This window comes from Globicephala melas, chromosome X, assembly GCF_963455315.2.
Source record: "Globicephala melas chromosome X, mGloMel1.2, whole genome shotgun sequence".
Lineage (NCBI taxonomy): Eukaryota > Metazoa > Chordata > Mammalia > Artiodactyla > Delphinidae > Globicephala > Globicephala melas.
Genome location: NC_083335.1, coordinates 2,316,169 through 2,330,322, shown reverse-complemented (window position 1 = coordinate 2,330,322; position 14,154 = coordinate 2,316,169). Strand labels below are relative to the sequence as shown.

Below are 14,154 nucleotides of genomic sequence, written 5' to 3'. Positions count from 1 at the left end.
TCCTTGGGATGCCCCTGCCATGGGAGAGGCGGGAAAGTGGCTGCCCCTCGCCACCCTAGGAGGACTCAAAACCACCAGCCACCCAACACGCACACACACCACTCCCACAAGTACACACTCAGACTCACCTGCGAGCTCTGACACACTCTCTTGCACACTCCCACTCACTCACACACACTCACACCTGCCCAGGGAACACGTAAACACAGGTACGCTCTGAATAAGGGAGAGACGAGGGACCGGCCCCCTCCCATCCCCTCTCTTCTTGTCCTGCCCCCAGAAGCTCAGGGGCTTCTGGAAAGGGGCCGGTTGCCATTGCCCTGCTGACGGTCACGGGCCCCACATGGGGCCTCTCCTGGATCCTGCAATGCAGCATGATGGGACACATCCAAGTGTCCCCACAACAAGGGACCAAGCCCATTGGGCCGAGGAGGCTGCAGGCATGGCCCTCGGGACCTCCTTCCCAACAGCACCCTGCAGGGAGGGGCCCAATCCCTTGCTCCCTCCCCCAAAGACTCTGAATCCTTTCAAAGGCAGATGGAGGGCAGCCCCCAATTTGCACCGGGCTCATCCATTCCCTGGGGTGAGAAGGCAGGACCCGGGCGGGGGGGGGGGGTGGCGGGGGTGAGGGATGTCGAGGAAGACGGTTCCTGGCTCCTAACCCGATGACAGCCGCCACCGAGAACTGCCCCCCAGGCTGCGGCCCTCTGGGAGGGGTCTCCCGGATCAGCAGTGCCTTCCAGCCTGGCCGATGCCCTCTTCAGGTGGCACAGAGGGACCCGGGGGGTACAGAGCCAGCCTCTGGGCAGGAAGGGGTCATCCCGGGGCCCCATCTACAGCCTCCCACTCACAGGACCCCAACCCCCCCCCCCCGCCTCCTGCCTGCTCCCAGGACACAGGAGTGATGCAGGGAGTGGGACAGGGAGGGGGCGCCCCTGCCCCTCGGGGGGCCGCCCCGCCCGGGACTTAAAGTGGAGGACAGCTCTCCCTGCCTTTCTGTGCCCCCACCCAGGGCCTGAGGGCTCTGCAACTCCTGCTGGGCGGCCCTCCTTCCCTCGGCCACCCCATAGCCCCAGGTCCCCAAACGTCCCTCAGCGCCTAGACCAGGGCGGGCCGCTGCGGGACGGCAGGGGTAGACGGATCTCAGGCAGGTGGGCAAATAACCCCCACCCCGGAATCCTGCACTGCGTTCCTGGCAGGGGCCTCTGACCTCACGCCCGGACCCTTCTGTGGCCGGCTGGTCCTTGGGAGGGCACACGTGACGTCTCTGAACTCTCTGGGTGCCCCGAGCCCCCACAGAGCTGCCAGGGATCCTGGAGCTTCCGGTCCTGCCTGCCGTCCCTCCCCCTCCCCCTGACACCGAACCCACTGGTTCCCGGGGACCCCCTGAGTTTCCCGGGGACCCAACCAGCCATGGCCCGTGCCCACAAGGCCCTGCCGCCCTGCTCCATCCAGCCGAGGAGACCACATGGACCCTCTTGGACCCTGCCCGGACCGTACCTCCGTGCCGACTCGGGGTGCCAGGCCACTGCTGCTGCCCCCAACCCTGACCCCACCACAGCAGCCCCTTCACGCCATTGCCCACAGCAGAGGCCAAACTCAGAAGAAACGTTCAGAGAAATTTATTAAACAGAAACATTGACTGAAACCATTGAACACAGGGCATAACAACACACAGAGGAACTTCTAACGGCCACCGGAGCTCACGGGTCCCGGCCCCACCCAGGGTCCTCAAAAAGGTGCCTCCGCTACACCCCACCCGGCGGCCCTCCATCTCCCCACAGTCTCCCTTCCTGAGGGCCCCGCGGGTGGCCTCTCGCCAGGAAGATGGGCGCCGGCCATGCCCGCTCCCCCCAGGGCAGACCCTCCATTTCTGGCCCACATGCCCGGGGCCTGGCCCTGCCCTACGGTGGGCACAGGACAGTCCCACAGCAGGGCGCACGCCACCAAGCCGGGGACGTGGAGTCCCGAGGAACAACGGGGTGACCCAGCAGAACACAAGCCCTGGGGGGCCTCCCGCAGACCTCCTGCAGCCCCGGTCAAGGTCTTCCTTCTGAAGGTCGCAGGTGGGCTCCCAGGTCCTGGGGTGGGCGCTGGCTGTGACCTCGTCCATCCCGTCCTTCCCGCCGGCTCCTGGGACTGGGCTCGGGGTCTCCACGCCGCGCAGGGGTTGGGGGAACTGCTCAGAGGATAACACATGCACATTTCCACAACAACAGGCAGCGCTGGGCCTGAATCTATGCCCAGAAAGCACACGTTGAGCTCACGACACTGGCCCACAGAGACCAGAGCCTTGGCTGGCACGTGGCGCACCTCAGGGCTCTGCGGGGGCACGATGGCTAGGGTGTGTGTGTTGGGGGGAGGGGAGCGGGGGCTGGGGGGTTCCTTGACACCTGGGTCCCTCTGGGGCCTACAGGGACACATTTGGGCTTGCCAGTACAGGGAGCAACCTGCCCCAGGGGATGATGAATAGGGGTCCCCTCTCAGGAGGGAGGCCCAGGCACCTGGAGTGGCCCCTAACGACTCCCAGGCCAGTGTGGGTGGCAGCCATCTGCAGGTGCCCCTCACCCAGGCCGGGGCTGGCCACTCAGGGCTGCTCCCAAGTGGCAGGCTTTGGGGCTGGCCTTGGCATTGGCAGCTGTGAGCTGTGGTTCTCCAGGCCAGTCCCACGTCTCCAGTGGCCATGCACAAACCTAGGGAGAACTAAACACTCCTTCCTCCCGCCAACTAATTCTCTTGGACCCTGCCCGGACGCCCTCCCCCTCCCGCCCCTCCCCCTCCCCTCTTCTCCGAGTCTCCCACCTCCGTCTCCTCCTCCTCCCTCCTCCTCCTCCTTTGGAACAAACGCTTCCCTGCACCCCCACTCACACCAAAGCCAGTTGTGGGGTACTGGGCAACCAGGGACTCAGCGCCCTGCCTGCCAAGCTGACCTGACGCTCTCGCGTGGGATCGTCTCCTCAGTGTCTGCTGTCCTTGCCCCTACTGCCCTTTCAGGCTGCAGGGGCAGGAGACTTGCTCCTGCCCTCACCTGCGCAGAGGCTCCAGGGTGCTGCCTTCCCGGGGCTCCCCTCGAGCGCTGTAGATGATCGTGAAGTTGGACCCTGCGGTGTCCCTCCGGGGCATCTCCTCTCTGCCCCACAGCCCTTCCTCGCCAGGCCGGCTCCTTCTGGCAGGGGCGGCCCCGGGGGAGGCGCCTCTAGGCCCCGCGTGGCCTGGGGACCCATCAACACCCTTAGCTCAGAGCCCCCAGGGTGGGCGTTTGAGGGTGGCCAGAAGACAGGACTGACGCCAGAGCCCCCGACTATACCTTTGTCAGCCTCTGCTGTGCTGGGGTCTGTGTCTGAGGCTCGGGTACGCCTCGTGCTGCGTATGGCGGCTTCCCGCTTGTGCCGCCGGTGCCTCCCTGAGCTGATTTCGGCTTGCTTGGTGGAGTCCCTAACAGCTGGTGGACGCTGCGGGGGCTGGGGCGGGGCCTCGGCCTGGCTGCCCTGCCCCTGTGCCCCAGTCAAGGCCCCCACTGTTTCTGTGGGCTGCCCCTTCCCCTCGTTGAAATATCTGTGTTGCCTGCTAGGGGAGGGGGTGCCTGGATACCTTGAGCCTACGCTTCCTGGGGCCTGGGGTGGCTCCCGGCCCCAGCCCGCATCTCGTTTCCCGACTCTTCTGCTGCAGGCTGAGGCGCCTGCTTTGCCGGGGACTGGTCCTCGGCCCTAGGACACGCGGCCTGGCTGTGGCCTTCCTCCCCAGTCTCGCAGCAGCGTGGCACCTGCTTGCGCTTCAGTGACAGGGTAGCCCCTTCCTGGACGGTCTGAGTGCTGCTGTCATGGAACTGCCCTGCCCGCACCATGACCGGACGGACCGGGACACTGGTTTCTGCCACTACCTGGGTGCCAGAGGCCCTGTGGCCCCCTCCTACCTGCCTCTGCTTCTCCCTGGTCACTGCCGCGGCGGTCTGCCACTCCTCCACGTCTCGAACGAGCTGCATCAACTCCAGGAAGGGGGGCGCACAGCCTCGCTGATCCAAGACCATGAGCTTGTCCCGGAGGCCGGTGCTCACGTGGGCCTGGGCTAGGGTGTATTTCAGGCGAATCATGTCTGCGCTTCTCACTGGCAAGGGGCTGTGCCGCACAGCGTTCTGCAGCACGGGCTCTAGCCGCAGCAAGAAGGCAGAGACTTTCCCTCCGGGCTTCTGCAAGGTCTGGAGCAACTGAAAACGTGCGGTTCTATAGTTGTCTTTATTCCCGAAGATCTGCTTCAGGGCGTCCAGGCACTGTGCCACGGTCATGGAGCCACTGTTGGCCCGGAGCATCCGCACGATGGACAGGGCGGGGCCGCGCAAGCTCTCCAGCAAACGCCGCTGCTTCTCTACCTCACACACCCGCCACATCTGCATCATCTGCGTCACCTGCTCCAGCCAGGCTTCAAAGTTCTCTTCGCCCGGGCCTGGGGAAGTGCTTCCCGAAAACACCTTCAGTTTTCGGTACCACATGCTTTCTTGCAGAGGCTGCGGGTCTGGCGGCCTGACTTGGGCCAAGCCTTTTGGCTGTCCCTCCTCAGGGCGAGTGATATACCCCAGGGTTTTGACCACATCTACCATTCTCCGGCCCTCAGCTTTCAGGAAGTGGTTCAGTCTGTTGATAAGTTCATCATCTGGGTTACGGGGCTTCACCACCACTTCCCAGGTACCTCCCTTTCCTGGGATCTGACTCGGCACCGTAGCATAATTGACCTGGGCGGCCAATCCAATGAGAACTGCCTTAGAGCTGTCTTCCCTTCTGAACATTCTGCCCAGCACCCTGTAGGCACACAGGGGCTGTAAGCCCGCCCTCAGGGTCTCTTTAATTTCCTCTTCACTACACTCCACAGGGACGCCCACGATCAGCAGGGCCTTCCTGGGGTCCAGGTCCATGCCCTTGCACCAATCCTCCAACAGATTCACAGGCATTGCTCCCACTGTCTATGGACTGATCTAACACTAGGGGCAGTAGTCAGCTCACAGAGTTGGACCGGGACTCAGGGAATTCTGAGTCAACGCCGAGTATGGAGGCAGAATCGTTCCGGGTTTGCACAGCCTATAATGCAAATGGGGTGAGAGCATCATTCACGCGCACCCTCCCACCCCGACTAAAAGTCCACGCACTACCCCCACTTCTGGTCACAGAGATCCAGGCCCTGCTTTTCAGAGCTTCCCCAGTCATTTGCTGGAGAGGTGTCTTTAGGCCAAGCTCCCCTCCCTGCTGACCTCGGCTTGCCGTGCACTCCTCCTCAAAGTCCAAGGACTCCTCTGTGTGTACTGCAGGTGCCTGTGGTGAAAAGGTCAGCGTCAGGAGGAGGGGCCTGACAAAGCCCGCCAAACGGGAGAGGACAGCAGGCTGTCCCACTCCCTGCCTCAGGGCTGTTCAGGCCCAGGGCACCCGGTATCCACTTCTCTGGGGCAAAGGTTGGAGGACGGAGATGTGAGTTCCCTCCTTTCTCAGAGAATGTCTGACAAATGAGAAAGATGGTTGGAGCTCTCTCTGCACAAGGCAATGAAACTGGTGGGTGTGGAGAACGTGTGACAAGCTGCAGTGTTGCCGTGGATACTGAGAAGGGCGGGGACCATGGGTTTCCATCGCAGAGGGGTGCTATGTGGTAAAGGTTAAGGAGCAACAGGGGATGTCACTGGCCTCCAACCAAAGAAGTGTCCTGTTGTCGCTGGAGGGGAGGGGACATGGGGGGTGGGCGGCAAGGATCACGTGCTGAAAAACAGTAGCCTACCGTTTCAAACTGTGTGGAAGCCAGAATCAGGGACAGAAAAGGGACCCAAAAAGGGTCTACAGTGCCACACCGCTGAAACAGACAACCCTCACCCTAGGTGTGACCCCACCCTGTAGACCCTGGAAACCCTGGCAGGCAACCCCACCCCTCCGGCTTTTTGCCAGGAAGTTACAGAAGCCTCTCCCAACATAGGTCTACGTCACAGCTGTTCACCGTGCTGACTAGGGACCCACCGGCAGTGCAGATACGGGGATTCCACCCACACGCAACACTAGGCCTGCCCTCTAGCTCTGCCCAGAGGCAGCTCCCGGTGCTGGGAGGTGGTACTGCCTCACTGCATCTGTCCAAGGCGAGGCAGAGGTGCTGTGCTACGGTTCCACCCCACACGGCCCTGCTCAGGCTGTGCCCATTCTGAGCCTACAGAGGCACTCTGGTACAGGGATACAGGAAACTGCTCAGGGGGCGGGGGGTGGTGGTGTGATGAACTGGGCCATTGGGATTGACATGTATACGCTCATGTGTATAAAATGGATGACTAATAAGAACCTGCTGTAAAAAAATAAATAAAATTCAAAAATTCAAAAAAAAAAGAAACGAAACTTCTCAACTGGTGTACAGTGCTAGTAGGGGAGGGATCCTACAGTATGATTATTGCCCCGCCCTCCAATCCACCCCCTCCCTCAAACTCTGCCCCCACTGACGCACGACGGAGGACTTAAGCCCCACCCCTGACGCCAAGCCTCCCCTCACGGAAGTTTGAGCCCTGTCCCCCCTCCAAGTCCCACCCCCACCCAAGCGCCACCCCCACCTAAGCCCAGCCCCTGACGCCAAGCCCCACGCTTATGGAAGTCCGATCCCTGCCCCCACCGAGCCCCACCCCTTCCCATGTCCCATCCCCCACTCAAGTCCGATCCCTAACAAAGCCCTGCCCCCACCCAAGCCAAATCCCTGCCCCCACTCAAGCCATGTCCCCCCCCTTCCCAAGCATCATCCCCGTCCCAAGCCCTGGCCTCACTCAAGTCCAACTACTGTCCCCAAGCCTCCCGCCCTCATTCCCCTGTTGCCCCCACCCACACCTAAGCCCTCCTCCCTAAGTCCCCACGACCCCTCACACACCCGCTACCTCAAACGTCCCTCATTCCAGAGCAGGAATACACGTGGTCAGTGGAAGTTGGTGGAGGCCAGGGGAGGAAGGGCTGAAGCCACTTTCCCTCTAGGATAAGGCCCAGAGCCACTAGTCCTGACCGCAATGGCTGTGAGCAGGGTTAGGTGTGGAATAGGTTCCCCTGCAATTCCTAGGCTGGTCGCGGTGCCTGGAAATGGCACGGAATGGATGCGGTGCCAATGCCTGGTGTAGTGGGATCCCATTTCCAGGGGAAACCTGTAGCCACCAACCCCTGGGACGCCAAGGGAGATGGCAAGGGTCATTGTGCGGAACCTCACGTGGTTTGGATGGCTCTCTGTACCTGCTGGAGGTGCCTACAGGCCGAAGCGCCTGTGCACCACGACCACCACGCGTCCGGAACCACGGCTCGCGCGGTGCACACTGGGCCGGGAGCCCGTGGAAAGGGGCTGTCGGGCTACAAACTCCCCGCCCCCCCGCCCCCGCTCCCCCCGCTTCCCGCCCCCGCAGAGCTGCACACGGCCCACTCGCGGCTGCGCCCTAGCAGCGTGGCGCCCACCGTTTCCCCTCGGAAGGGGGAGACCTCGCCCCGCCCTGCGCCAGTGTGCGCAACTACGCGGACGGAGTTCGAATTAAACCGGGGCACCTTAAACTGCAGAGCTGGACAGGATCCAGCCTTGGACTGTGAGCGGGGTTAGGTGTGCAATAGGGTCCCCTGCAATTCCTAGGCCGGTCCCTGGAAGGAGACCGCCAGACCCACCACGTGCCACGCCAGGCCCAGCAGCCATCTTGGCTCTTGTTTAGCATGTCTGTTCCCCATTGAGCGGGAGCTGTGGCGTGACAGTCACCAGTCGCTCTCCCTATTTGAATATTCCAAGAGGTCAGCGCAGGGCCGGGTGCAAAAGTAAAAGCCCGGTGGGTGCTTACTAAATGAAATCCTGATCGTTTTTTTTTTTTAATTGTTGTTTTCTAGAGGCGGACAGCAGAAATACAGCTGCTTCCGGGAAAAATGCAAGGGCAGGAAAAATTTTCGTATTCACCAAGAGACCGAAAACTTTGAAAGGATTACATTCTCCCATTATTCCCTTGACTTCACAGCCTAGTACTACCCACCTAGTACTGCCCACCTAGTACCCAAACTGCTTCCCGCCCTTTTCCAAAGAAAATTTCTTCCACAGAAGGAAGACTGGAACATTTTCCCTGGGGCCCGCGGGACTCTTAACTGGCTGTTCCAGAGAACGGCGTGGGGGGAGCTCAGGTTATCGCACTGGAAGTCTGCAAATCTGGTAGATCTTGGTAAAAATGAAAGTTCTGATTCAGGAGGACTGGGGTGGGACTGAGGTTCTGCGTTTCTCGAAAGCTAGGTGACTCCCATGCTGCAGGTCCCTGACTACGCTTGGAGTACCAAGGCTCTGAAGCCTGTAGTCACTTTTCGGACCAGAAGTTGTGGTCATCTGGTGACAGAATAGATTTCTTTTGCTTTATTCGGGACACAGAAGAAGAGGCTTTTCGATAACGTTTTAATAAAATATTAAAAGCAGACAAAAACGTTAAATTAAAGATTACCTTTAAGTCCAGATATTTCCTATATCAGAGAAGGAGAACACAGACCTGAACATGCCTTACTTAATTAGAACGTACTATTGAGAGGCTGTTAAATCATTCTCCTTCCATGCCAAGAAAAAGGGGTTACCTGCTGGTGTCAGAAAGTCTCCTGCAGACCTCCTGCCATCCCGGTCCAGTTTCTGTAACAAGAGAATGGGAGTAATAATAGTACATGCCTCAGGGTCATTGTAAGAATAAGATGAGATAGTATTTATAAAACAGTGCCTAGTACATAGCAAACAATCATCAAATAGTAGCTTTTGATATCAGTTCATTATTTTTTTAAATAAATTTATTTATTTATTTTTGGCTGCGTTGGGTCTTCGTTGCTGCGCGCGGGCTTTTGCAGGAAGCGGGGGCTACTCTTCATTGCGGTGTGCGGGCTTCTCATTGCGGTGGCTTCTCTTGTTGCAGAGCACGGGCTCTAGGCATGAGGGCTTCAGTAGTTGTGGCGCACGGGCTCCAGAGCACAGGCTCAGTAGTTGTGGCACATGGGCTTAGTTGCTCCACGGCATGTGGGATCTTCCCTGACCAGGGCTCGAACCCGTGTCCCCTGCATTGGCAGGTGGATTCTTAACCACTGCACCACCAGGGAAGCCCCTCAGTTCATTATTAAGATGGATGTGAAAGACTAGGGAACAAATTTTAATCCCTTAACCACCAGACTGGAACACAGATGTATTCATTTATTTAAGAAATATTTTTGAGCACCTATTATATGCCAGACATGGTTTTTGGTTTTACTGGGAAAAATAGTATCTGTGACCTTAAGATCTAAACCTGACATTAAGAACTCAAGGAATCTGTGAACTTGGATGGGGGAAAATTCATATTTATTTTTACTCAAGCAACTAAAATATAGCATTTCCTTCAATTATGAATGTGGACAGCAAACCACAGTACTATTAGCAGTACGTTACTTCATCACCAACAAAAATAAATATTTCTATATCCCATTATAGTTACTGCAGATATCTAGAAATATTTACTGAAAATAGCATTACCTCAAACTTAGACAGTCGGTAGACCAGTTTTAGATACTGTTATATTATGTGTTCATGAGGCATATATAGCACTGTAAAAATATAATTATATAATTATATAATTATGCCCTTAAGCATATTAATAATAGCGGCTTGGAAAATATTGTCTGTGAATTATGATATCAGGGTCAGTTTCCCTTGAATGTGTTTTTTCTTGAGTGTCATCACATTTTCTTGTTTCGTCTAGTAATTAAGCATCATATCCTGGACATTGTCAATAATGTGTTCTAGTGGCTCTGGCTTCTTGCTTTCTGTTGTATTTCTCCAAAGAGGTGTTATTGTTGCTGCTGCTGCTGCTGCATTAGCAGCCAGTTAACTTAGCTAAACTCAGACTGCAAACTCTGTCTCCCATGTTGAACGTCATCTGATATCTCTGCTCAGTTATTTTCTTAGAGTCTGCCCTGTACATACACATCCCAGTGTCACCAGAGATTTGAGCAGAGTTTATATGCCAAAGTTGGGTTCCGTGCCTCTGGTTCTTTCCTGTCCAGGGTTTTCCTTCTCACTTTCCCTCCACTGTGGTCACCCTGAACTGTGTCCTCTGGGTCTCTGAAGTTTTAGCCACCCAGCATGACATCCTCTGCAGCCTGCCCTCACATGTAAGCAAATATGCAAGCGGGAATATCAAATTCTACAAATTATTTAAGGAAGAAATAATGTCAATACTACACAAACTCTTCCATAGACGTGAGGAGGAAAGAATACTTCCAACTTATTCAATGAGGCCAGCACTAGCTTTATATCAAAAAACCATTCAAAGACATCATATAAAAGAAAACTACAGACTGATGTGTTTCATGAACATACATGCAAAAATTCTAGACAAAATTTTAGCAAATGGAGTTCAACAAGATACAAAAATGATAACATATTATGACTAAGTAGTCTATAATAAGAATACAAGTTTAGTTTAAACATTTGAAATTTTATCAACATAACTCAGCAGATTAACAAAAATAAAAACAATATGACATATCTCTTAGTCTATTCAGGCTGGTATAACAAAATACCACACACTGTGTGGCTGATAAACAACAGAAATTCATTTCTCACAGTTCTGGAGGCTGGAAGTCCAAGATCAAGGTGCCAACATGGTTGTACCCTGGTGAGGGCTCGCTTCCTAGTTAATAGCCAGCAACTTCTTGCTAGGTCCTCACATGCCAAAGGAGCAAGGCATCTCTGGAGCCTGTTTTATAAGGGCATTGATCCCATTGGGACCTAAATACTTCCCAAAGGCCCCACCTCCTAATACCGTCACCTTTGGGAGTTAAGATTTCAGCATATGATTTTGGGGGGGGGGGGGCGGGGGGATACATTCTGACTACAGCAATATTCTCAATACATGCAGAAAAAACATTTGACAGAATCCAACATCCAGTCATGATAAAATAAAATTAAAAAACTCCCAGTAAACTAGGAATAGAAGGGAACTTCCTCAACCTGATAACTGACATCTATAAAAAAACCTACAGCTAACATCGTCCTTAGTGGTGAAAGACTGAGTGCTTTCCGCCTAAAATCAGAATGAAGACAGGGAAGCCCCACTCTTACACTTTCTATTCAACACTGTGTTGGAGGTTCAAGCCTGGGAAATTAGGCAAGGAAAAGAAGTAAACAGCATCCAGACTGGAAAGGAAGAAGTAAACTGTCTTTGTTCACACATGACAAGATTATCTATTTAGAAAATGCAATGGAATCTATAGAAAAGTTGCTAGAACTAATATGGGAGTTTAGCAGGCTGCAGGATATAAGATCAATATACAAAAATCAATTGTATTCCTATATGCTAGCAATGATCAATCAGAAATTAAAATTTTTAAAAACAATACCACTCACAATAGCATCAAAAATGTGCAGTACTTAGGAGCAAATCTGGCAAAAGATATGATAGAACAGCGCATTGAAAAATACCAAATATTGGTGAGAGAAACTATAGACCAAAATAAATGGAGAGAGACCTAGTTTATGGCTCAAAGAACTCAATATTGGTGAAAAGATGTCAATTCTCTCCAAATTGATCTACAGAATTTAAACCAGTACCGATCAAAATCCCCAAATCCCATTTTTGGGAATGCAAAAAAACCTAGACTAGTTAAAACAACACTGAGAACAAAGTTATAGAACTTACACTATCTGATTCCAAAGATTATTACAAAACACTAATCAAAGCTTCATGTTATTGGTATAAAGATAGAAAATACATCAATAGAACAGTATAGACAGCCCTGAATCCACAAATTTCTGGAAAACTGATCTTTGATATAGGCAAAAAATTACAGTAGAGATAGTCTTTTCAACAAATGATGATGAGATAATTGGATATCCACATGTACAAAAATGAACTTTGACCCATATCTCACAAAACACACAAAAATTGACTCAAAATGGATCAGAAACCTAAGTAAATATAAAACCTAGAACCATACAACTTTTAAAAGAAAACAAGATCTTTGTGACCTTGGGTTAGACAAAGATGTCTTAGATATGACACCAAAATCACAATCCATAAAAGAGCAGATTGATAAATTTAACTTCATCAAAATTTAGAATTTGTGCTCTTCAAAGGACAAGCTACAGACCGGGATAAGATGTTTGCAAAGCATACACCTGACAAAAGACTTGTATTCCGAATATATAAAGAGCGTTTGCAACTTAATAAGAAGACAAACAACCTGATAATAACACTGTAAAATGGGCAAAAGGTTTAAGTAGACACTTCACCAAAGAAGAGTAACAGACGGCTGACATCAATATCACTAGTCAGGGAAGCTCAGATTAAAGTCATAATGAGATTACACTACATACCTATCAGCATGGCTAAAATTAAGACTGGCTATACCAAGTATTGACAAGGGTAGGGAACAACTGGAGCTCTCCTACACTGTTGGTGGGAATGCAAAATGGCACAACCATTTTGGAAAACGATTTCGTAGTTTTCTTTGAAAGTTAAACATACCTCTACTATATTATCTAGCCATACCACTCCTTGGTATTTACCCAAGGTAGAAGGAAATGTATGTCCATATAAAGGTTTGTACACAAATGTTCACAGAAGCTTTATTTATGGTTGCCCCAAACTGGAAACTACCCAAATGTCCATCGACCAATGAATGAATAAACCCACTATGGTACGTTAATGCAATGGAATATTATTCAGCAATAGAAAGGAGTGAACTGTTGGTACATACAACAATATGGATAAATCTCAAAATAATTTTGTTGGGTGAAAGGAGCCAGATACAAAAGTACACTTATTATACGATTCCATTTACATAAAACTCTAGAAAATGCAAACCACCCTATAGTGAGAGAAAGCAGATCAGTGGTTGCTTGAGGACAAGAGGAAGAAGACAAGATAAGAGAAAAGGACACAAGGAAACTTTGAGAGTAATGGATATCTTTAATTGCCTTGATTGTGGTGGTGGTTTCATGAACATATATATATATATATATATATATGTCAAACCTTATCAGATAGTACAGCTTAAACATGTCCAGGTTATTGTTTGTCAAATATACCTCAAAAGAGCTGCTTTTTTAAAAAAAAATACACCTACAAGTAAATAATAAAAAGACAAATAACGCATAAATGTGGGCAAGCTATTTGAACAGACACATAAAAACATCACACGCAACATGATTAGTCATCAGGGAGATGATAATTAAAATCACAATGAGTTACCACTTCACACCCACTTAAACGGCTAAAAATAAAGGCTTACAACCCCAAATACAGAGGAGGATTGGAAGGAAAAGGAACTCTCATACGTATCTGTGGGAACATAACTCGTACAACCACTTCGGAGAACATTCTGGCAGTTTCTCATAAAACAACTCTACTGTGATGTGGCAATTCCCTTTCTAGGTAGTTACCCAACTAAATGAAAGCATATGTCTACACAAACTTGTACACGAATGTTCACAGTAGCTTTATTTATAATACTCCAAAACGAAAAGAGACCAGATCATAAACTGGTGAATGAATAAAAACCAACTGGAATATATCCAGATAATGGAATACTATTCAGTTATCAAAGGAAAGAAGCAACACATTAAACAACATAGATAAATCTCAAAATCGTCATACTGAATGAAAGAAACCAGACACAAAATAGTACATACCATATGATTCCATCCATATGAAGTTCTCAAATAGGCGAAAGTAATCTAAGATGGAAAAAATTTAGAACAGCGGTTGCCTCTGTGTGGAATTGTGGTGGGAGCTGACTGGGAATGGGCACAAAGGAGATTTCTGGGGTGTTGATAATGTTCAGTATCCTGACAAGAGCTTGGTGTATGCATTTGTCAAAAGTCACTGCATGGGGCACTTAAGACTTGCACATTTCACTGTATGTAAATTTTACCTCCAAAAACAACAAAAAAACCCCCAGTAAACAGGTATTGATCTCTAGGTAATGCTATGCGTGCTGAAGTGTTAAGGGGTGAAGTGTGCTTGTATGTCTGCAACTTACTGATACTTTGAAATGGATCAGTTAAATAAGGATGACCATGCAATCAAGCAGGTGTAGCATAATGCTAATTGTAGAATATTGGTGATTGGTATATGCGTGCAAATCTTTCAATTGATCTGTATGTTGCAAAGTTTTCATAATAAAATGTGGAAGGTAA

General features: G+C 51.5%; 1 protein-coding gene across 2 annotated transcripts; it reads right to left on the bottom strand.

The window, feature by feature from the left end:
• Positions 1-2,836: 2,836 nt before the first annotated feature.
• Positions 2,837-5,459, bottom strand: LOC115849296 (paraneoplastic antigen-like protein 5). 2 transcript variants are annotated; one of them, XM_060292360.1, is made up of 2 exons: positions 3,914-5,459; positions 2,837-3,076 (listed from the first exon to the last, which is right to left on the bottom strand). In XM_060292360.1, exons 1-2 carry the CDS (start codon positions 4,940-4,942, stop codon positions 2,906-2,908), a joined length of 1,200 nt encoding a protein of 399 aa, XP_060148343.1. In that variant the 5' UTR covers positions 4,943-5,459; the 3' UTR covers positions 2,837-2,905. The 2 variants fall into 2 exon arrangements, with proteins under 2 accessions (XP_060148343.1, XP_060148342.1); XM_060292359.1 differs by having other exon boundaries at positions 2,937-5,459.
• Between the last annotated feature and the right edge of the window lie 8,695 nt (positions 5,460-14,154).